Here is a 22396-nt window from a genome sequence, read left to right as displayed (position 1 = left end):
TTTCATAAGGAGCCCAACACCAAAGTCACACTGGATTATTCACAGTGTGGCTTCTAATACTGCCTGAATTTGGGTTAAGGTGAAGAGCTCTGCTGTCTTTGGCTTCTGTGCCATGAAGCTAATGCAGGAAAAGACCCATCTGCTCTGACAGCCTGTGTCTGAGGAGCAAAGTGGTTCCCTCCACTGTGTTGCAGTGTTCATTCTGCTGCTTTCTGGAGTCATCACCCTGTCAAGAGTGACTGGGGCTGCTCTTTTGCTGTGTTCTCCACCAGTTAAAAGTCTGAGGCAAGAAGAGTGTAATTCCCAGCATGCTAATGCAGCTGATGCTCAACCCCCACCCTGCTCTGGCATTTCACAGATCATTTAGTCCAACCCCCATGCTAAAGCAGGATGACCTGCTTTTAAAGTAAGTCACACAGAAATATGCCCAGGTGGGTTCTGAATGCCTCCAGAGACCAAGACTCCAAAGCCTCTCAGGGCAGCCTGGTCCAAGACTCTGCCACTCTCACCTCAAAGAACTTTCTCCTGTTTAGATGGAACCTCCTGGGTTCCAGTGTGTTCCATTGCCCCTTGTCCTATCATTGGGCAGCACTAAAAAGAGTCTGGCTTCATAGTCTTGCTCCCCGGCACCCTTTAGCTATTGATCAGCATTGATCAGATCCCATTCAGGCTGCTCTTCTGCAGGCTTAACGGCTCCAGGTCTCTCAGCCTTTCTTCCTCACAGAGATGCTCCAGGCCCCTCAGCAACTTTGTAGCATCTGATGTACTCTTTCCAGTAGTTCTTGGACTGGAGAGGCTGCAGCCGGAGGCACTATTACAGATGAGACCTCAGCAGGGCAGAGTAGAGAGGAAGGAGAACCTCCCTCCACCTGGTGACCACACTCCCAAGATGCCAAGGCTTTCTTGGCCACAGGGGCACACTGCTGGCTTGCTGCAAGCCTGTTGGCCACCAGGATTCCCAAGTCCTTTTTCCCAGAGCTGCTTCTCCAGCATTTTTAGAGTGATTTTGCTTGGATGCAGATGCTTTAGGAACTTTCTGTCTCTCAGGTTGCAGTGTTGCTGATGGACACACAGGGGACCTTTGACAGCCAGTCCACCCTGCGGGATTCAGCCACTGTGTTTGCCCTTAGCACAATGATCAGCTCAATACAGGTAAGAAGGGAGATGTCTCCAGGAATCAGTTCCTCAAAGGTGGTGGGCTGGAGGTGTTCACACACCAGTAACCTCATAGTAGGGCTTCCTTTCCTACCACCTGGCCTTCAGTCTTGGAGGACAGCATGAATGGGATGGAAGCTCTGTCTTGGTACAGAGCTCAGCACATCATCAAAATAGGGAAGAAGGAACTTTATTTGCTTCTGACAACGTTCCAGGCTGGGGCATGACAGCCCCTGGTGTTCCTATGCTGGAGTGCTTCATGTGCAGGGAGCAGCAGTGCCTGTCTGTCTGACAGGGGCAGTCTGTCCAGCAGCACAGCTGTGCTTGGGGTCTGTCCTGGTCATCACAGACCAGTTGAGATTTTGGCTGTGTCCCCATGATAATCATAGAATCATGGAATGGTTTTGGCTGTAAGAGACCTTTAAGATCAAGTGTTACTATTAACTCACAGCACTGCCAAGTCCACCACTAAACCCTGTCCCCCAGCACTGTATCCATATGTCTTTGAAACCCTTCCAGGCATAGGGACTCTACCACTGCCCTGGGCAGCCTGTTCTAGGGCTTGACAACCTTTATGGGGAAGAAATTGTTCCTAAATGTCCAACTTAAACCTCCCCTGGTGCAACTTGAGGCTGTTTTGATTTAATTCAGGGAGTTGTAAAGAACAATGAGGTCTCCTCTCAGCCTCCTTTTCTCCAGGCTGAACAACCTTAGCTGCCCTTTACCAGACCTGTTCTCCAGGCCCTTCACCAGCTTTGTTCCCTGCTTCAGCACCCCAGGGTCCTTCTTGAGTGAGGGCCCCAGATATGTACCCAGTATTCAAGGTGTGGCCTCACCAGTGCCCAGCACAGAGGGACAACCACTGTGGTCTTGCTGACCACACTGTTTCTGATACAAGCCAGCATCATGCCGTAGGCTTTAGCCACACCAGCCCACACATTGGCCTGAAGGTCACAGGGCCATTCTGAGCGCTCTGAAGTTTTTCTTTTTAAATGCAGGTTTACAACTTGTCTCAGAACGTGCAGGAGGATGACCTGCAGCACTTACAGGTAAGACCCTTGTCCCTGCTGCTTTGCAGCACTGGAGTGCCTGGATTGCTTTACACAGTTGCAGGCTCCATTGCTCCGGACTTCCCCATTCATAGCTACAAAATGGTTTTCAGTTTCCCAGCTCTCATTTTGCTTCATGGGCAGGGAGGTGCTGTCACTTGGGTTGAAACCTGTCTTGCCTCATAGCATGGCTCCTGGGTGCCTGGGACCTTTGGCAGGACAGTCAGTGGGACATTTGGAAGGAGGGCCTGTCCCTGGTTTACCTGTGTTTCTTGAAGCTGTGGAGCTGAAAATGGCCTGTGGCTGTGCTTTGTGCTGCAGCAGGTGGCTGGAGGGCTTGGAGGGGCTGAAAGAACCAAGGCTGTTAAGACAAGAGACAGAAGTGACTGATAAGGGAGGTGGTGATGATCTTCAGCTGCAAAGTGGAGGGCGTCATTATCTTTTCTTAGGGCCACAGTGCACAGTTGTCATGGGTGGTGCTGCAGCCAGAGAGGGTTGAGTTGACTTTTTAATGGTAAGGTTAGAGGAAATCAGACTACCCAGGGCAATGCAGAGTACCCATCACAGACCATCTCAGTGAGCCATCACCGGTCTGGATACAGCTCATGCTGGTCTCTGTGTGCTACCCTGGGATTATACTGAGGTTCCTCAGGAGGCAGAGACCCAGCAGAGGCCAGGGGTGAGCCAAGGGGCTGGAAACATGCAGTGACCTTCACAAGGGGCTGAAGTGACTGCTAACAGGGAGGGACCAGGGTGGTCAGCCATGTGTTGGCTGCCCTCATACTGCTGTGAGCATCTTTCCACTGCTCCATGAGTAAGGGCAGTAAAAGTGCTGGTTTGACTGAACTGACAGGGAAGCTGAAGGTAGCAGTTGCACTGTTCACATTGCAGGACAGGATCTTTGCCAGCTGGATCCTACTAACGTAGGAGAAGCCCAGGAAAAAATGGGAACTGGTTTATAAGCCTGGATATTGACATCTGGTACTGGCTCAAAACAGATGACCCCTAATGGTAATTACTGTTGGAGACAAGCAGCTAATGGGATCTTTGTGGCACAGGTGGCTTGCCTGTTTCCTGGTATTACCTTCAGCTTTCTCTTCTCTTTGGGTGATTGATTGATTAATTGATTGACTGACTGATTAGGTAGATTTTTTCCAGGAGCTTAAGGAAAAGGAAAGAAAAGCTAAAGTCCATCTGGAAAAATCATCATTTGAAGACTTCTGTATCGTTTCAGTCAGTAAATATTTATAGCAATGATGCCTTTGTAACGCTGAACTTACCCAATGCAGCTCCCATCTTTCACTTTGGATTTTAAACCATTCTTGTTTCACATGGTTGACCCATTTCTAGGCATCTGTGAAACACATTGTTGTGCCTTCAGTTAGAAATTACAGTCCAGAGAGGCTGGAGAGCCTTCAAATCTGGCTGGTAGGCTGATCTTACAGTCTTTGCACAGTGGGGGTTTGCAGGGAAAATACTTATTTCTGAATTAATTTCTGCTTCTTCTGGGCTGTTTAAAGAGGACAGAGCTCCTGCAGTCCAACTAGGGGGCTAGCACATGAAGTTTCTGGTTGGTAGGAAAACAATGACCAGCAGCTGATTTGAGCCATATTTCACTGATTTGGCAGCCAAAAATTCTAGGCTGAGATCTTTCACGTGAGGGTTCACAGGGTGATTGTCCCTCAGAGCTCCCTGTGGCTCTCAGATGTGAGCTAAAAGCACACAGCCAGCCAGTTTCCCTTCCAGCTCTGTAAATGGTGCTGCTAGCCCCAAGTCAGCAACTGTCCCTTGCTCCTACAGCCCACAGATGTCCGTGTGTCTCTGCAGACAGACAAACTAACAGTCCTGTTGTTCTCTTCTCCTTCCAGCTTTTCACTGAGTACGGCCGGCTGGCCATGGAGGAGACATTCCTGAAACCTTTCCAGGTGAGTCCAGGGCTCCTGCCCAGCACATGACCCCTCTACTGGAGGTGGCTTGGCCCTCAGCCGGCTGGCTTCACCACGAGGTGTCACTGCAGTTTGCAGAATGGGAGGACATGGAGATGCCTAGGGACTGACTGCTGCAGGAAGGAAAGGCTTTGTGCTTCCTTGCCCCAAAGAGGCTTTCAAATACATCCAGCATCCCTCTTTCTTTCCTCTCTGAACCTCTGCCATCCTGATTGCTCTGCAGATGTCCTGCTGGCCTTGGGAAGCAGTCAGGGTTTGTGGCAGGTTTGTCACCCAGTGACTCTGCCCAGCTTTTGCACTGGGAGGTTTGAACCCTCCTGCCCTGGAAATCTCTGCTCCTGGTGAAAAGAAAGGAGAAGGATTAGCTCAGAGCTCTCAGGAGTGACAGCAGAGCTGTGGGAAGGCTCGGTTTAAGTGGGGGTTTAACTTCCAATAAGGGACATCTGTTCACCCTGCTGCTTCCCAACCTGTGAAAATCTGGCTTCAGAAAAGGGAGAGTGTTGAGCAGATGCCAGCTTGCCCTGGACACCAGAGCTGTGAGCAGCTCTGAGGTGGGAGCATAGTTGGTTGTGACAGTCCCTTCCAGGAGGAGAGTAAATGTGAGTGAAGAGACAAAGCAGAAGGTAATGGGGCAGAAGGTACCCATGACATAGCTGTGGCAGCTCTAAAGCTCCACTCCTTTAATATATTGAGTTTGTATGGCTTTGGGTTTGGTTGCACTGAATTCTGTGCAACTTGGAGGTAGAGAAGCTGGTTTTGAAGCTTTCGGGACCAGTTTTGAGCCAGAGAGTAGGGCCAAAGGGGATGGAGGGAGTAATGCTGTGAAGTCCCCACAGGTCCTTTTTCCCAGAGCTGCTCTTCAACAGATCAGCCCCTAACCTGTACTGATCCATGGGGTTGTTCTTCACCAGATGCTGAAGTCATTAGGGCTGGATAATAGACTGATTTTACCAAAGAGTGTTCAGCCTGGAGAAGAAAAGGCTCTGGTACCTGAAGGGGGCTACAAGAATGCTGGGGAGGGACATTTTACAAGGGCTTGTATTAACAGAATAAGAAGGAATGGATTCAAGCTGGAGGAAGGCACACTTAGACTGGAGATTAAGAAGAAACTTTTTACAGTCAGGGTGGTGAGACACTGGAACAAGTTGCCCAAGGAGGCTGTAGATACCCTGCTCCCTGGAGGTATTCAAGGCCAGGTTGGATGAGGCCTTGAGCAACCTGGGATAGTGGAAGGTGTCCATGCCCATGGCAGGGGGGTTGGAACTAGATGATCTCTTAAGGTCCCTTCCAGCCCAAACCATTCTATGATTCTATGAATTGCTGTCCAGTCACAAAGGTTTGTGGACAGCAAGTCTTCTCAGACAATCCCATTATCAATTTTTTAAAAGACCATGAGTTTGGATGATCAAAGTGACGACCATCATGGTATGTTCCCTTCTGGAAACCTTATCTCCCTGCAGTGCTGATTAAAAGCAAGTGAACAGCATGGCAAGTCAGCATTGTCTGTTCAAAACCATTGTAAATGGATTAATTCATCATTAACTGATAGATGACAGAGCAGGCTCAGCTGATTTCCCTCAGGAATCATCATCCTTCAGAAGTGGTTCCTTGGGGCTTCCCCCAGGCTCCCTATGATTCGCTGTTGTCTTTGTTAATGATCTGGTGAAAAATATCAAATGAGCTTGCAGATGTGATAAAATCTGATGGAAGCATCAATGGCTACGTGGTCAGGTGAGCAGCAGAGGTCTCCTGCCCACATCATAAAGTGAGATTGTTCCTGCAAACATGTTTTTAGCTGACTAAGTGTTACAAAAAATGACAGAATGGTTTGGCCTGGAAGGGACCTTAAAGATCATCAAGTTCCAACCCCCCTGCCATGGGCATGGATACCTTCCACTATCCCAGGTTGCTCAAGGCCTCATCCAGCCTAGCTTGGAGCCTCCACAACTTCTTGGGGAACCTGTTCCAGTGCCTCACTACCCTCATGAGGAAGAATTTTTTCCTAATGTCTAATCTGAATTGAGCTTCTTCCAGTTTGAAGGAAGTCATTGCCTGTTGTCCTGTCACTCCATGCCTTTGTAAAAAGTCCCTCTCCACTGAAAGGCTGCTATAAGGTCTCCCCAGAGCCTTTTCTTCTCCAGGCTGAACAACACCAGCTCTCTCAGCCTGTTGTTTTCATAGGAGAGATGTTCCAACCCTCAGACTATCTTCATGGCCCTTCTTTTGACCTGCTCTAACAGTTTCATGTTCCATGATTTTGATTGGGAAGCAGGAGAAGGGTGATGGTAAATAAACTGTTTTTCATGGAGGACAAGCCAGTTCTCAGCTCAGTGTCTGCAGCTGGGACTGGGCAAATCAGACCAGAATTAGGAGCATGCTCTTAATGTAGGGGCAATGTAATGGTGAGGACAGCTTTCAGGAGAGCTGGAGGGCCTTCTCTGGTAGCTGCAGGCTTTATATTGCTCTTAGGGCAGAAGAAAGTCTACAGCTTGAGTTCTTGAGGTTGCAGGCCTGTGAGTCAAACAAGCTGTACCTCTTGAACTTGAAATGGCCTCAAGTTGCACGAGGGGAGGTTTAAGTTGGACATTAGCAGAAGCTTCTTGACTGAAAGGGTTCTCAAACACTGGAACAGGCTGCCCAGTGAGGTGGTTGAATCCCCATCCCTGGAGGTGTTTAAAAGCTGCAAAGATGTGGTGCTGAGGGAATGGTTTTCACTGAAGTTTGTAGATGATGGACTGGATGATCTTAAAGATCTTTTCCAACTAAAATGATTCTGTGGTTCTATGATTCTGTGAATCTGTAAGGGAGGCTTTGGAAAACAGCTTCTGTAAGAATTTGCTGCCAAGCACGGAGAGCACGGAAAGTGTTGATAGTGAGGCCCTTGCATTGATCCTGCTGGAAGGGAAGTAATGCTTGGTGGTGGAAAAATCAACATTTCCCTTCATTGCTTTCCATCCTGTGTCCTCACACTTGCACTGAAGCATGACATTCTGTGCTGCCCCTTAAGCCTTCCCCAGATCCTGGCTGTAAAGCCTTCACAGAGGTACAAAGGTTGGAGGAGCTGAGGGTGGCTTTGAGGCCTCATCCAGACCAATTTTGCGTAAGAAAAAAGAAAATTATTCCAGAGTCATCATGTGTTTGTGGAAAAGTCCTAAACATGGGCATGTCTCCTAAGCATCTCAGGGATGTAGAAAGAACAGCATGTCCTGAAGCAGCTAACTGGGTGCAGTTCTTGTGGCTTGTCATGCAGTTTGGACTGGCCAACAAACTGTTCCTTCTCTTCTTTTAACCTTTCCTGATGTTTTATGGATGACAAATAGGAGGGGAAATATTTTTCCTCCCACCACTAAATCTTTATTCTAAACAGAGCCAATTTGTAGGGAAAGTCCAATGAAATGGATTCCACTTGCTGACCTGCTTATTAATGTGGAGGAGAGGAACCCTGACACTACTGCCAGCCCCTCCTGAGCTTCAGCATTCAGGGTTTCCTCTCCAAATCATGTATTTGTTATCCAGGAGGTAGGTCCCTTGCACAGGTTAGTCCTGGAGACAGGATTTCTTCTGAAAACATTGTGTTTTGTTCTTTTTTTTTTAAAGGCTCCAAGTTGACCGTCTTGGTATTTATTTATTTATTGCATGGGAGCTTTGAATGCCTCAATACAGATTACAAAAGACAGTGATTTCTTATTCACCTTCATTATCCTGCATCTGCTTCTCATTAAAAGTCTGCCTGGAAGGCTGCCCAGTGAAAAAGGCTGAAAAAATGAGCTTGTAAAATTCCCATAGGATGGAGCTAAATGTGGCTGGAATTAGGAAGCTTGTTGCCTTTTGTCCTGCTAGGCAAAATGTCTCTTCCTTGTGTTGCAATTTAAATGGTTGATGCTCGTAGATGTGGTGCTGAGGGATGTGGTTTAGTGGTGATCTGGCAGTGCTGCTGGGTTAATGGTTGGACTCAATGACCAGAAAGGTCTTTTCCAACCAAGCTGATTCCATGAGTCTATCTACCATAGCTTTGCACACTCAGCTTTGTGAGGTTTGCAGGCTTTATGTTCAGGTGCAGAACTTGTCCTGGTGAGCAAATACACCTCTTGGGAACTTCCATATGGATAAAATATATACTTTATATAGACTTAGTGGTGGACTTGGTAAAGTAGAATTAATGGTTGGACTTGATGATCTTGAAGGTCTTTTCCAATATAAATTACCCCATGATTCCGTGATCCATAATTCTTCAAGACAGGGAATTAAACTGCTGCCCAGTCTGGTGTTTGTTGCACCTCCTTGTGGGACACAGCCAGCAGTGAGTCTGTGTGGCCTCAGCACCATGGTGGGGTGCCCTTACACAGAGAGGTTTTTCCACCAGTAAATGTGTGAGATGCTGCTGGAGCTGGGCAGACTCAGGGCCAGGTCTTGTCATGGCATGAATCATAGAATGGTTTGGGTTTGGAAGGAGCCTTAAAGATCACCTGGTTCCAACCCCCCTGCCATGGGCATGGACACCTTCCACTATCCCAGGTTGCTCAAGGCCTCACCCACCCAGGCCTTGAACACCTCCAGGGAGGGGGTATCTACAGCCTCCTTGGGCAACTTGTTCCAGTGTCTCACCACCCTGACTGTAAAAAGTTTCTTCCTAATCTCCAGTCTAAGCATGCTGCCCTCCAGCTTCAATCCATTCCCTCTCATCCTATCACTACAAGCCCTTGTGAAAAGTCCCTCCCCAGCTCTCCTGTAGCCCTCTTCAGTTACTGGAAGGCTGCTCTAAGGTCTCTCCAGAGCCTTCTCTTCTCCATTCTGAAGAGCCCCAACTCTCTCAGCCTGTCCCCTTAGGGGAGGTGCTCCAGTCCTCTGATCATCTCTGTTGCCTCTACTGGACCTGCTCCACCACTTCCATGTCCTTCTTGTGCTGGGGCACCTGAACTGGATGCAATACTCCAGGTGGGGTCTCATGAGAGCAGAGGGGAAGAATGTTCTTCCTCATCCTGATGGTCTCTCTTCATGAAGGTGTGGTTGAACATGCCAGGGGAGTCCTGCCACCACTATGGGTGCCACCATCCACTGGAAGTGGTGGTGGCAGGGAGGGAGGCCCTGAAATCCTTGTGAACCCCCTTTTGGTAACATACAGCAGAGTTAAGCATTTCATGCAGCCGGTCCACAGTTGGCAGGAAACAGCAGAGCCCTTGAAGGATGAGTTTCTCCAAGCTGGCTCTGGAGCAGTTGGTAATGTTGACTCAGAGTGTGCTGTGTGGTACTGACCTTGTGTTTCTCTCTCTCTTTTCTAGTCCCTTATATTCCTTGTTCGTGACTGGAGCTTCCCTTATGAATTTTCCTATGGATCTGATGGTGGTGCCAAATTTCTGGAGAAGCGACTCAAGGTGCGTTCTGTCTGCTCTGGGTTCATTTCATGAGCAGTGGTAGCCTGGGGTACACTCCTGGGTGATGGAGAGTGAAGAGACAAATCTTGCTTGTGACTCAAGGATAATGCACTGCCATCACCTGCACAGATAGAGTTCACAGGGCGTGAGGGTGAGACCTTTATCTTCAGCTGATTCTGGAGAGCATAACCACAGAATCCCAGACTGGTGGGGGTTGGAAGAGACCTCTGGAGATCACCCAGTCCACCCCCTCTGCTAATGCAGGGTCACCCACCACAAGTTTCCCAGGATCACGATGCCCAGGTAGGTTTGGAATCTTTCCAGAAAAGGAGACTCCACAACTTTATTGGGCAGCCTGCTCCAGGGCTCCAGCACCCTCACAGCAAAACAAGTTTCTCCTCCTGTTCAGAAAGAACCTCCTGGGTTCCAGTTTGTGCCCATTGCCCCTTGTCCTGTCTCTGGGCACCACAGAAAAGAGTCTGGCCCCATCCTCTTGCCTTTAGCTCTTGATGAGCATTGAGAAAATCCCCTCTGGGGCTGCTCTTCTCCAGGCTAAACAGCCCCAGGTCTCTCAGCCTTTCCTCATCACAGAGATGCTCCAGGCCCCTCAGCGTCCACTGGACTCTCTCTGGTAATTCCCTGTCTCTCTTGAACTGGGGAGCCCAGAACTGGACCCAGTACTCCTGATATGATCTCACTAGGGCAGAGTAGAGAGGGATGAGAACCTCTCTTGACCTGCTGGCCACACTCTTCATAATGCGCCCTAGGAGACCAGTGGCCTCCTTTGCCACCAGGGCACATTCTGGGCACAATCCTAGGCAGAAAACAGGGCTTAGACTGCAAAGCACTGGCAGCAGTGGGTATTCTCTGGGGCTCTCCTGCTGGGACCAGCTGGGAGAGGCATCACAGATGAGAGTCAGCAGATTCCCTAGAGACCAGGAATGATGTTTTAGTAATAGGTGGTTGCAGAGTAAAACTGATGGGCTCTGGGATTAATCAGGAAATGCATGGATGGTTTGGTAGTGGAGAGACCTCATTAAATGTGAAACAAGAAGGGCCCAGTGGGAAATCCCAAATGTTTTTGTATTCCAGTCAGACATGGACATGCACACTTTCCAAAGGATAATAACAGGCCCTGGGGGTGTGTGGTCAGATATGCAAATTCCGGGGCTGCTGGAAGAGCTTTGTCTTTGTCCTCCTGTAGCAGACCCCTATAGGATGTCCTTCTGTCTTGCTTTAAGCTGTAAGCAGCCATAGCATGGAGTTCCCCATGCTCCTGCCTCTATTAACCATGTGCCCATCAGAATGGAAACCCCTGACCCCAAACTGGTCTCTTCCAGGTCTCAGGAAATCAGCATGAAGAGCTGCAGAACGTCAGAAAGCACATCCATTCCTGCTTCACCAAGATCTCCTGCTTCCTCTTACCTCACCCAGGCCTCAAAGTTGCCACCAACCCTAATTTTGATGGAAAACTGAAAGGTATGAAGGCCAAGGGGCCTGCTTTTTAAATGCATGCCTTAGAAGTCCTGGCAGACAGACCCACTGGTTCCTGAAACCTCTAGAAGTTATGTTCTGTGAAAAAACTTCATGGGAGAGGAGTTGGATTCTCCTCCCAACCATGTACACATGTTCAGCTCATTCTTCTGAGTCCAGCAGCTGCCTGTTCATAGAACCACAGAATCACAGAATTATGGAATGGTTTGAGTTGGAAAAGACCTTTAAAGCCCATGTAGTCCAACTACCCTGCAGTCAGCAGGGACATCTGCAACTAGACCAAGTTCACTGCCAGATGCTTTTAACTTAGAACAGAAGTGGAGGTCTAAAAGGTGTGGGAGGCCAAAGAAGGTCTCAGAGTTGCTGGCAATGATCAGTGTGAGGGCAGATGGCTGAGAGGCAGCCAGGGAAGGGCAGGGCTGAGACAGGAAATTCGTGGACATGGAGTTAAGCCTGCAGTTAATTGCTGTGCCTTGGAATTCAACACAGATGCAGGCCAGTGCACACTGGGTGCTGCAAAGCAGGCTGGTGCTTGTGGAGGGTGGAAGGCCCTTTACACCTGCTCTCAAGGGATCTTTGTTTCACTTTGAAAGGCTTTCCAAGGAATATTTAATCTTCCTGCTGCTTTTTCTGATCAGTGGTTTCCCTACAGGGCAGATTTAGTTCAAGAGGTTAAAGAAAAAACAACAAGAGGAATGAAAAAAAGTGTGGTGAGATTCTCCACCCTGAAAGGAGCCACATGCTGTGGATTATTGTAGTTGTGAACCAGCTGCTTACCAACATCACCGTTCAAGCTTAGCAGCAGAGAAAGTGACCCATTAGTCACTTAAAATAAGTCAGCAGACAGAAAGAAGTTTCTTTTTCTCTGGTTTTGCCTGGCTAGTGCTCAGACTTGTTCTTCCGGCAAGCCCCATGCTAAGCAGCAAGCAGCACGATGAGGCAGGAGGGTGGAAACTGAGCTGAGCCTTGTTGGTTCCCTCCTTCATTTCAGTAGTAGTGAACAAGGGGTGTGTGCAGAACTGGCACAGGAGTTGTCACCAAGGATTTTTGATGCTATTTTTCTTGTTCCCTCAGAGCTGAGTGCAGGTTATTATGCTCTGGGGGAAGTCATGTAGGGAAGAAATGTGTGTCTCCAACCTTGTTCAAAGACAGGTTGGATGGGGCCTTGAGCCAACCTGGTCTAGTAGGAGGTATCCCTGCCTGTGGCAGGGGGCTTGGAACTAGATGGTCATTAAGGTCCCTTCCACCCAAACCATACTGTGATTCTGTGACACCTCTATCCTTTCCTTGGCTTCCAAATTCATGGGTGTTGCATTGGATTTTTTTCTGTCTCCACTTTTATACAGTTTAAGTGGCAATAAATGGATGTCAGACACCACAAAGTCATAAGAATGCTAGGAGATGAGTCTGCCTCTATTGAAGCAACACAAGCAACCCGTGGAGGCCTAAAGCAGTGCCCTATGCCACCTCTGTGCTTTGGCAAAGGGGAGAGGCTGGTAGGAGTAGATATTGTCCTTGTTACAGGTGTCTGATGGTGCAACGTAAATATACAGCCATGGAATCACAGATTCACAGAACAGTTTTGGCTGGAGGAGACCCTTAAGATCATCAAGTCCAACCATTAACCCAGTACTGCCAGGTCCATCACTAAACCATGTCCCTCAGCACCACATCTACACAGCTTTGAAATCCCTCCAGGAATGGGGACTCCACCACTGACTGGGCCAGCCTGTTCCAGGCCTTGACAACCCTTTTGGAGAAGAAATTTTTGCTAATGTCGAACCTAAATCTCCCCTGACACAACTTGAGGCCATTTCTTCTTGTCCTATAATTTGTTCTTTGGGAGAAGAGACCAGCCCCTGCCTTCTTCCAATCTGGTCTCCTGTAGCTGTAGAAAGCAGAAAGGTCTCCTCTCAGATCACTCACAGGAGTCCTTTGTGGACCTGTACAAGCACCTGCAAAAGCTTTAAAATGCTTTGCAATGAGATTTTTCACATGTGGGTTCACGGAGCACCAAGAACCTGGGACAGAAGATCTCACCTACTGGTACAAGAGATGAGAGCAGGAGAGCCTAAGCCCTGGCAGAAAATTTCCACTGTGGATGCCATGGAGCAGAGCAAAGGGAAGGCACAGAAAGTGTCTGTGACCTGTCCTAAAGATCATGACTTGCAAAAAGTATTTGTGTCTGAGCATGAAGATGATGCTCTCTGGCTTTCTTCCCATGCATTTGTGTTTGGGCAAGGATTTTTGAAGCTGGTTTGGGGATTTATGGGCAGCTAAATATTTTGTCCATGGGTCAAGTAAGAACTTGGGGCCATGATCATCTCCGAGTGTCCACATCACTAAATTACAGAGTGGTGGAGTTTATATCCTGGCTTCAGTCTCCTGCTCTCATTTCACCTGAAGCACATCTCAGACCTTGGGCTGCTGCTGATGTCCTTGGGTTTTGTTTCCAGAAATAGACGATGAGTTCATCAAGAACTTGAAGGTTTTGATTCCTTGGCTTCTTAGTCCTGACAGCCTGGATGTGAAGGAGATCAATGGAAACCACATCACTTGTCGAGGCCTTGTGGAGTATTTTAAGGTATTGGCTCATTTAAGAGATTTGGCTCATTAATCTGTGGCACGTTTGCACTTCTGCTGTAATTAAATGGGAGGGCAGCAGTGGCCAGACTAGTGGAGGAGATGCTCTTGGTCTAGCTAAGAGTCCTGGCTCCCAGGCTGTACCTCATGTCATGGATTTGGCCATGCAGTAAGCACAAGAAGTGGGCAGGGCTGTTCTCCCCACCCCCGGAGAAGTGAGGACCAGGAGGAGGTAGGCTGAGGGCCATATTCCCAGTGCTTTTGGGAAAAGCTTCTTTGGTTGTCATGACAACTGGGACATTTTCATATGAGACATCAGTGAGTAAGTCTCACCACCTACTCTCCAGGGCTACCTGACTCTGGCTCCTTCTCCTTCACAAAGGTAGGTACAAAGCTGAGGGTAGAGATACTTAAGTGGTGGAGTGAGAGCCTTCTGTGACTGACACAAGCCACCCAAGGAGTCAACCTCAAGCCATGTTATGGAGCAATTTTTGACACTGAAGCCATCTTGTGACAGGAGCATCCTTCTCTTCTGTGCTTTTAGCATCCTGTTAAAGCTGAGTCTGGAACTGGGAGGGGCTGTTTGTGTGTTGTGTGCTGCACTGGGTGTGATCTCATTCCTCATGCTGTTTTGCAGGCATACATAAAGATCTACCAAGGGGAAGAACTGCCACACCCAAAGTCGATGCTGCAGGTATGTGAGGGTGAGCTGGTGGGCATTCATGTGCTGTAATTGCCATTGATTTCTAGTTAACTGTCTGAGGTGTCCAGTTAGTGCAGCATGTTGGGTCTTCTGAGATTGCATATCCAGTCCTTAGTGTAACAACCCAAGAAACAACCCTTCTGGATCTTGGGGTGGTGGTTGGCAGCCAACTGAAGGTGAGCCAGCATATGCCCAGGTGGCTGTGAAGGCCAAACAGCATCCTGGCCTGGAACAGCAATGGTGTGACCAGCAGGGCCAGGGCAGAGATTGTCCTCCTACACTCAGCACTGGTGAGGACACACCTTGAATACTGGGTTCTGTTTCGAGCTCCTCTCTCTAAGAAGGACACTGAGAAGGGCAGTGAAGCTGGTGAATGGTCTGTGGAACAGGTCTGATGAGGAGCAGCTGAGGGAACTGGGGCTGTTTAGTCTGGAGAAAAGGAGTCTGAGGGGAAGACCTCATTGCTCTCTACAACTCCCTGAAAGGAGGTTGCAGGCAGTTGGAGGTTAGTCTCTTCTCCCAAGTAACAAGTGATAGGATGAGAGGAAATGGCCTCAAATCTCACCATGGGAGGTTTAGATTGGACATTAGAAGAAACTTCTTCACTGAAAGGGATCTCAAATACTGGAACAGGCTGCCTGGGAAGGTGGTTGAATCCCCATGCCTGGAGGTGTTTAAAAGCTGCAGAGGGACATGGTTTAGCACCAGCCTTGGTAGAGCTAGATTATAGTTGGACTTGATAGTCTTAGGGGTCTTTCCCAACCCAAACAATTCTGTGATTCTGCTTGGCAGCCCCAAGTCTGCTGTAGCAACTGAGGGAGCACCTCAGCTGCTCAGTGGTGACTCTCTCTCTGCACACAGCTGAGCTGCAAGTGTTCCCTGGCACGTGAACAGCATTGTCCTTGGCTGTGGCAGGGCTGCAGCACGGTCTGTGGCTGTGGTGGGGCCGCACAGGGAGGTGACACAGCCCCCACATGTGGGCAGTGGCTGCTGGGCTGCAGCTCTGCTCTGCGGGAGGCTGCAGCTGGAGCTGTTTACACATGTTTGAGCCTTTCATCTCTTTTCTTGATGTCTCCCACAACCCAAGCCAAGGTTCTTGTTGCTCTGGCTTGGAGGACAGGAATCCTCTCTTCATGGAGGCTTTTGCCTTGGGGGTGCTGAGGAGACTGGATCTGTAAATACAGGATGATCTTATTTGGTGTTGGTCAGGCTCTGGGGAGAGGAGACTTGGATAAGTCGAGGGAGTTGGTTACTTCTGTAGGCATGCACCATGCACATCAGAAACACAGAACAGTTTGGGTTGGAAAAGACCTTAAAGATCATCTTATTTCAACCCCTGTGCCATGGTGAGGTTTTGGAACATGTCCTGACCATGTACACATCCAGTAGCTGTCTTTTTGTAGCTCAGCTTTTTACCCCTTTTGCTCTTCTTGCAGGCCACAGCAGAAGCCAACAATTTAGCAGCAGTTGCCACTGCCAAAGACACCTACAGCAGAAGAATGGAGGAGGTAGGTGGTGCTGAGCACATTGTTTTGCAGCCCTCATGGCTCCTGGGTCTCCTGTCCTTGTGGAGAAAACTCCTTGCCCGGGTTCCTGGTAGAAAACGTCCTGCTTGTACTTCGCCAGGACTGGTTAGAGTGCTCCATGCTCAGGAATCCAAAGAGGGGGTCTCTTCTGTGGTCCTGGTGGAAAGGGGGCTTTCTTGGAGGCTGAAGAGCAATGCCTGGTCAGGGTGTCTTGCCAGGACAGGGGAGAGTGATTGACAAATGGTCATTTGTTTCATATGATGGCAGCACTTTGCAGACCACGTGGCCTCTGCTGAACTTGCCTCTTCTTCCCAGTGTTCCCCAGCATGGGTAGATGCAACCCAAAAATGGGATGTTGTGGGGTGGCAGCATTGCATGGCCTGTACCCTGTGCTGTGGCTGGTGATCATTAGGGGGTAAAGCCATTAGCATTGGGCTTCACCCATGCCCTGTCCTGTCAGCTGTGCTGAGGGGGTGGTTGTGATGTCTGAAGGTGAAGCTCAGGCCGCAGCCTATCTCCAGCACTTCCAAACCCTGATTTTCTTCATCAGCATGGGAGATCGTTGCCCATTGACAGGAAAGGGGTGTGGAGCTCTATGGCCAAACCACCTATGGACTGCTCTGGGCCTTCAAACTAAGGTGTCCATGCCCTAAAGCAGAAGGAAGATGCTGTGGAGCTTCCAGTTCTGGAAAGTGCTGGGATTCAGGGTCCTGCCATCAGTGTTGCCTGAGATCCTGGCTTGGGCTGTGGGTGAACTGAGCAGACAAGCTGTGGGACACAGCTTCTGCAGAGCTGTCCATGGACAGCACAGTGGTGGAGGTCTTCCTGCAGCCTAGAGAAGGGACGACTCCAGGGGGGACCTTGTATCTGCCTTCCAGTACCTGAAGGGAGCCTACAGGAAGGCTGAAGAGGTGCTTTTCATAAGTCAAGGGGGAATGGTTTTAAGCTGAGGGAGAGTAGGTCTAGACTAGATCTTAGTAAGAAGTTCTTCAATAAGAGGATGGTGGGACTCTGGAATAGGTTGCCCAGGGAGGTTGTGGATGCCCTCTCCCTGGAGGTGTTCAAGGGCAGGCTGGATGAGGCCTTGAGCAACCTGGTCTAGTTGAGAGGTTGGAGTAGATGATCTCAAAGGTCCCTTCCAACCTAAGCCATTCTATGATTCCTGCAGGATCTAGTGGTCCATGCCAAGCAGGAGCCAGTAGAGCCCTAATTCCAGTATTCTGCACAGCGGAGCACAGGAGTGGGGTTTCCACACTGATGGGACTGTGTTTTCCACACAGGTCTGTGGTGGGGACAAGCCTTTCCTTGCACCAAGTGACCTCCAGACCAAGCACGCGGAGCTGAAGGAGGAGGCTGTGAAGCTGTTTCGGGGGGTGAAGAAGATGGGTGGGGAGGAGTTCAGCCGTCGCTACCTCCAGCAGCTGGAGAACGAGATCGATGAGCTCTACATCCAGTACATCAAGCACAACGACAGCAAGAACATCTTCCACGCCGCCCGCACCCCCGCCACCCTCTTTGTGGTCATCTTCATCACCTACGTGATAGCTGGAGTGACAGGCTTCATTGGCTTGGACATCATAGCCAGTCTGTGCAACATGATCATGGGCTTGACACTTATCACACTCTGTACCTGGGCATATATCAGATACTCTGGGGAGTACAGAGAACTGGGCGCAGTCATAGACCAAGTGGCCGCAGCCTTGTGGGACCAGGTAGGATAAAGAGCTTTCGATTTCAACCCAACCCCAACAAGTTCTTAACTCCTGAGTTTCTTGGGCCTTTTTCTCCCCTTTTGAAATGGGCTTTGTGTTTGGGCTTTTAGACCAAGCAGCCACAAGCCTGTGGGACCAGGTAGGATAAAGAGCTTTTGGTTTCAAAATGACCCAACCAACCTCACCAAGTTCTTAAACCCTAAGTTTCTTGGAGCTTTTCCTCTCCTTTTTGAATTGGGTTTTGTGTTTGGCATTGTAGACCAAGTAGCTGCAGCCTTGTGGGTCCAGGTAGGATAAAGAGCTTTTGATTTCAACCCAAACCCACCACATTCTTAAGCCTTGAGTTTCTTAGGGCTTTTCCTCCCCTTCTGAAATGGGGTTTGTGTTTTGGGCTTGTTAGATGCTCCAGCTGGGGAGATCCTGTTGGGCTGAGATACTGGAACAGGTTGCCCAGGGAGGTTGTGGATGCCTCTGCCTGAAGATGTTCAAGGGCTGGTTGGATGGGGCCTTGAGCAACCTGGTCTTGTGGAAGGTGTCCCTGCCCATGGCAGGAGGTTGGAACTAGATGATCTTGAAGATCCCTTCCAACCCAAACCATTCTGTGAATGTGTCCTGCGTCACAGGTGGTTTCATCCTAGCCGCCCCATTCTGAGGATCCACCATGAACCTCACAGCACCCCTTTGCCTGAGGACACTTCCCAGGTGCCCTGGGGCCATGCTGAAGTGTTTAAGCTCATTTGCCCATCCCTCTGCAGAACCAGTGTAGGGGGTGGTTTAAGAAAGACTAGGACACAGCCAGAGACGTCCACTTGCAACTCGCACAGCTGGGGAATAATAAAGAGGTTAAAGTGCCTGCAGCTGCTGGCTGGCCCCCATAGGCTGTGCAAACATGGCATTCCAACTGGGAAGAAAGGTCTCCCCAGAAGGGACTGGCCCAGTGTGACTGGCTGTGTCCCAGCAGCCCTGCTGCAGGCATCAGCATGACTCTGCCCTCTGAGATACACAGGGCTGGTGTCTGAGTGCCCTGGTGGGTTCCAACACTCTGAGCTCTCAGTGCCCCATGGTGGTGGGCAGAGCTGCTGGAGGGTTGGATGAAGCCATGAGGTGTCCTACAAGAGGGGCACCCTTGCAGAGCAAGCCCCCCCCCCCAGAATGTGGTGGGACCAAATGGCTGTGACCAGCGGTGGAGAGCCCCATGTGATCTGATACACAGAGATGCTTTTTTTTTTTTCTCCTTTCTCCCCAATGCCTCTCCCCAGGGAAGCACAAATGAGGTAAGTGTCTCTTCTTCTCCGCATGCAGTGGCACGCAGCTCCTGCGGCCTCCTGGGGAAAAGCATCTCAGACCCAGATGCATGTTTCAGTCACCTTTGGGCGGGTGGAGGACAGGGGGCTGCGAGGGATTCAGTGGCAGCCTGGCCCTGCACCAGGACACCGACCAGCAGCTGGGGTCTGGTTGCTCCCTGTGATCCTGGGAGAAAGGGGTTAATGGTGGGCACGGTGCTCTACAGGAGGTGCTGGAAGCCAAGTGGGGGAGAGAGTTGGGTGGGGAACGCGTTGGTTACACTGGGACTTTTCATCTTTCTCCCTTCAGTTCTGTTTGGGGATATTCCTGTTGTGGTGAAAGGTCCAGCTGAAGCATCAGCTTGTCTCGTAGCACCAGACATGGAGGTGTCATGAAATTATGGAATCATTTAGGTTGGAAAAGACCTTTTAACATTATTGAGTCCAACCTTTAACCTTGCAGGCACCCAGCATCCCAGCAGCCACCAGACTTGGCAAAGCTTCTCTGTGCTGCTGGAAGTGCTGGGGGTGTGTTTTGGGCCAAACCCATACCATCCTGGATTAAGAAAGCCAAAGGCAGAGCCTGGAAGGCGCATTTTATCTCCCCAGCCTCTAACTGGGGCAGAATGTCCAGTACTGGATCTCTGGAAATTCCTTTCAACCTCTACCATTCTGCTGCCCCTCTCACCCTGCTTGGGAGGGAAACAGCTGGGGGTGGGTGGTGCAGCCCTGCAGGGAACCCTGGGCAAGGAACCCTGGGCAGACAACCCTCAGCAGCTCTCAGCAGCAGCTAATTAAACCAAGAAGGAGCATCCTTACTCTTCTGTGTACCTTAACCCAGCACTGTAGTCAGGTGCCACATCTGTCTGTGACAAAAGACAACTCCATCTTTCATTGTATCACCAAAGCCTTAACAGCTCCATCTGTCAATGTCAGCCACTGAGTTAAATTTTCTTAAAAGCAAGCCAGAGAAGCTCTCACAGGTCCAAAAGGTCATCTAAAAAAACCAAAAGCAGTTAAAAATCAACCCATTCCCCCAGCAGCCAGCCCAGCATGGCCACTTTGGTTCCTCACTGTGCCACAAAAGCTGAACAGCTAGAATCTTTGTGACCTCTAGATCCATGGGCTCTGCTCTGGCTTGTGCAACAGCAAGAGGCAAAATATGGCCTTTGCTGTTGATGAAGTCTTGAACCAGCACTGTCAAGTAAAAGTCAGAGCTGTGAGATTGGTTTGCCATGAAAAAATAAATCCTGAAATAGCACAGAATGCTGCAAGGTCGCTTATGTAGGGTTTGGAGACATAGCTCTGAGACACTGGAACAGGCTGCAACACAGAGAGGCTGTAGGGGCCCCCCTCACTGGAGGTGTCTTTGCTTACAGCAGGGGGAGTTGGAATGATGATCTTGAAGGTCCCTTCCAGCCCAAACCATTCTGTGATTTTCAAGGACAAAACACAGAGAAGCTGCATGAAGTTTCCTCCTCCAGTCCACTATATTCCCAAATAATCCCCGAACAAACACGCAAAGCCCAAACTCCCTTTCATGCAACCTCAGGTACAAGTGGTAAAAATGAGAAGGAAAATAATCTGTAGTATTCTGCTGAAAAACAATCCAGATAAACCAGGTGCCCACTGCAGAGCAAAGCCCTCTGTATGGTGCTTGTTTATCTGCCTTCTGGTGTAAACTAAAATGCTGAGAGTGCAGAAACTGAAACTCTGTGGAAGAGCAGCCCTGAGAACTTGGGGATGCTAGTGGATGACAAGCTGGACATGAGTTAGCACTGCGTGCTTGCAGTCCAGAGCCAGCCATGTCCTGGGCTGATCCCCAGCAGTGTGGGCAGCAGGTGGAAGGAGGGGATACCCCGTCCCAGGTCTCCCAGAGAGGTGGTAGATGCCCCATCCCTGGAACCACTCCAGCTCAAGTTATTTGGGGCTCTGAGCAACCTGCTGTAGTTGCAGATGTCCCTGCTGACTGCAGAATGTTTGGACTAGATGACCTTGACAGGCTCCTTCCAACCCAACCCATCCTGAGTCTACAAAACCCATAGAGATAACAAACCCAAATCCCTTACTCCTACTCCAGGCAGCCCTTGCTTTATTACAGCTCAGGGCTGCTCCTCCCACAGCTGGGACATTTGAAAAATCAGTGTTACTGATCTTTATTCTTCTCCCTGATGGACACTTGACTACAGTCAGGAGTTGGTGCTCAAAACAAACCAGGCGTGACTGGGTTGAACATACTGCTGCAGCCTGAAAGCGCAGAGGTGTCCCAGGCAGCATGGCTGGGATGTGACCTGCTCCCTCCCTCCCTCCCTCCCTCTCTCCCCAGGCTTTGTACAAACTGTACAGCGCAGCCGCGACTCACCGGCACTTGTACCACCACGCCTTCCCAGCACAAAGAGCTGAGCCTGCTGAGGCCTCCGACAGGAAGAAGCTCTAAGGGATTTGGGATGCATGGAGGAGGAGGCGTGGACATCTCCTCCTCAGCTCAACACTCTTGTCCTCATGTCCCATCACAAGCTGCTGCCACCTGACCAAGAGAGGGAAGAACATAGCCTGTGCCTGGTGGTGCCCACGCGGTGTCTGAGGGGGTGACCTCAGCATGGTTTCTGTTGTTGATTTGTACATATTGGCACTGCCGCCACGACAAAAGTGCTTTTAATTTGTGATGGCCTCCTTCCCAGCTCAGTTACAAAGCCTTATTTCCCCCTTCTTAATTAGTTACGAGGTCACTGCAGAAATTTACAACTAATTACATGATACCATAACTAAAAAATCTTCCAGACCTTTGCTTATTCAAAAACCAACTCATTTTTCAGACCTTTGACTGAGTTATTATAACATGTAACCAACATTTTTTTCCTTCAAGTAACTATTTAATGACATAAGCATCATTAAAAATGTATTAACTTGCTTTCTCCAAACCTGTTAAGGGCACTTTTGCTGTGGTTTGTGACCCACCTCGTGTGGGAAGCATCACTTTGTTCATGTACTGGAGAAGTCTCACTGTATTTCTGTACATATAGATCCATTATAGAGCATAGAAGGTGTGTCCCACGGCTCTATTCTTATAGCATCAGAGTGATTAAAGTTTGTGTTTGGTTCCTAAAAGAAGGAAGAAGTTATTGACCAAGGAGCTGAGAGTGTCTCCTTCTTGAGTTTGGTACGTTCTTGCTTTCCTTTGGGCCTTCAGAGCTGGTGGTATAGCCATCAGTGGTTGTTATTTGGGGGGTAGCAGGAACATTCTCCTCACCATAGGCCCAATCCCCTTGCTGCACTCACCTGGGTCACTGAATCCAAAACTCAGAACCACTCTTGGCTTCACAGTATGTTCACCACCACCACTACTGCTCTTCACCACCACAATCAGGTGCCTCACTATCAACACTTTCCATGCACTCCCTGCTTGGCAGCAAATTCCTACAGAAGCTGTTTTCCAAAGCCTCCCTTACAGATTCACAGAATAATAGAACCACAGAATCATAGAACTACAGAATCATTTTGGTTGAAAAAGACCTTTAAGATCATCCAGTCCAACCATTACCTAACTCTACCAAGTCTGGTGCCAAACCATGT

At 49.4% G+C, this 22396-nt stretch overlaps 1 protein-coding gene across 1 annotated transcript in view; it reads left to right on the top strand.

Annotated features, from left to right (window-relative positions):
• Positions 1 to 21260, top strand: part of ATL1 (atlastin GTPase 1) — a 36594-nt gene extending 15334 nt beyond the window's left edge. The window contains exons 4-14 of the mRNA XM_054400686.1: positions 1048 to 1152; positions 2154 to 2204; positions 4073 to 4129; positions 9430 to 9522; positions 10863 to 11001; positions 13473 to 13600; positions 14237 to 14293; positions 15739 to 15810; positions 17109 to 17540; positions 18800 to 18814; positions 21150 to 21260. Of these exons, the coding sequence (XP_054256661.1) occupies positions 1048 to 1152; positions 2154 to 2204; positions 4073 to 4129; positions 9430 to 9522; positions 10863 to 11001; positions 13473 to 13600; positions 14237 to 14293; positions 15739 to 15810; positions 17109 to 17540; positions 18800 to 18814; positions 21150 to 21260 (1260 nt within the window). The remainder of the gene's footprint in view (positions 1 to 1047; positions 1153 to 2153; positions 2205 to 4072; positions 4130 to 9429; positions 9523 to 10862; positions 11002 to 13472; positions 13601 to 14236; positions 14294 to 15738; positions 15811 to 17108; positions 17541 to 18799; positions 18815 to 21149) is intronic.
• Positions 21261 to 22396: the final 1136 nt, after the last annotated feature.

This window comes from Indicator indicator, chromosome 4 (assembly GCF_027791375.1).
Source record: "Indicator indicator isolate 239-I01 chromosome 4, UM_Iind_1.1, whole genome shotgun sequence".
Lineage (NCBI taxonomy): Eukaryota > Metazoa > Chordata > Aves > Piciformes > Indicatoridae > Indicator > Indicator indicator.
Note: the sequence above shows the minus strand (reverse complement) of the source record. Positions and strands in the feature narration are given on the sequence as shown.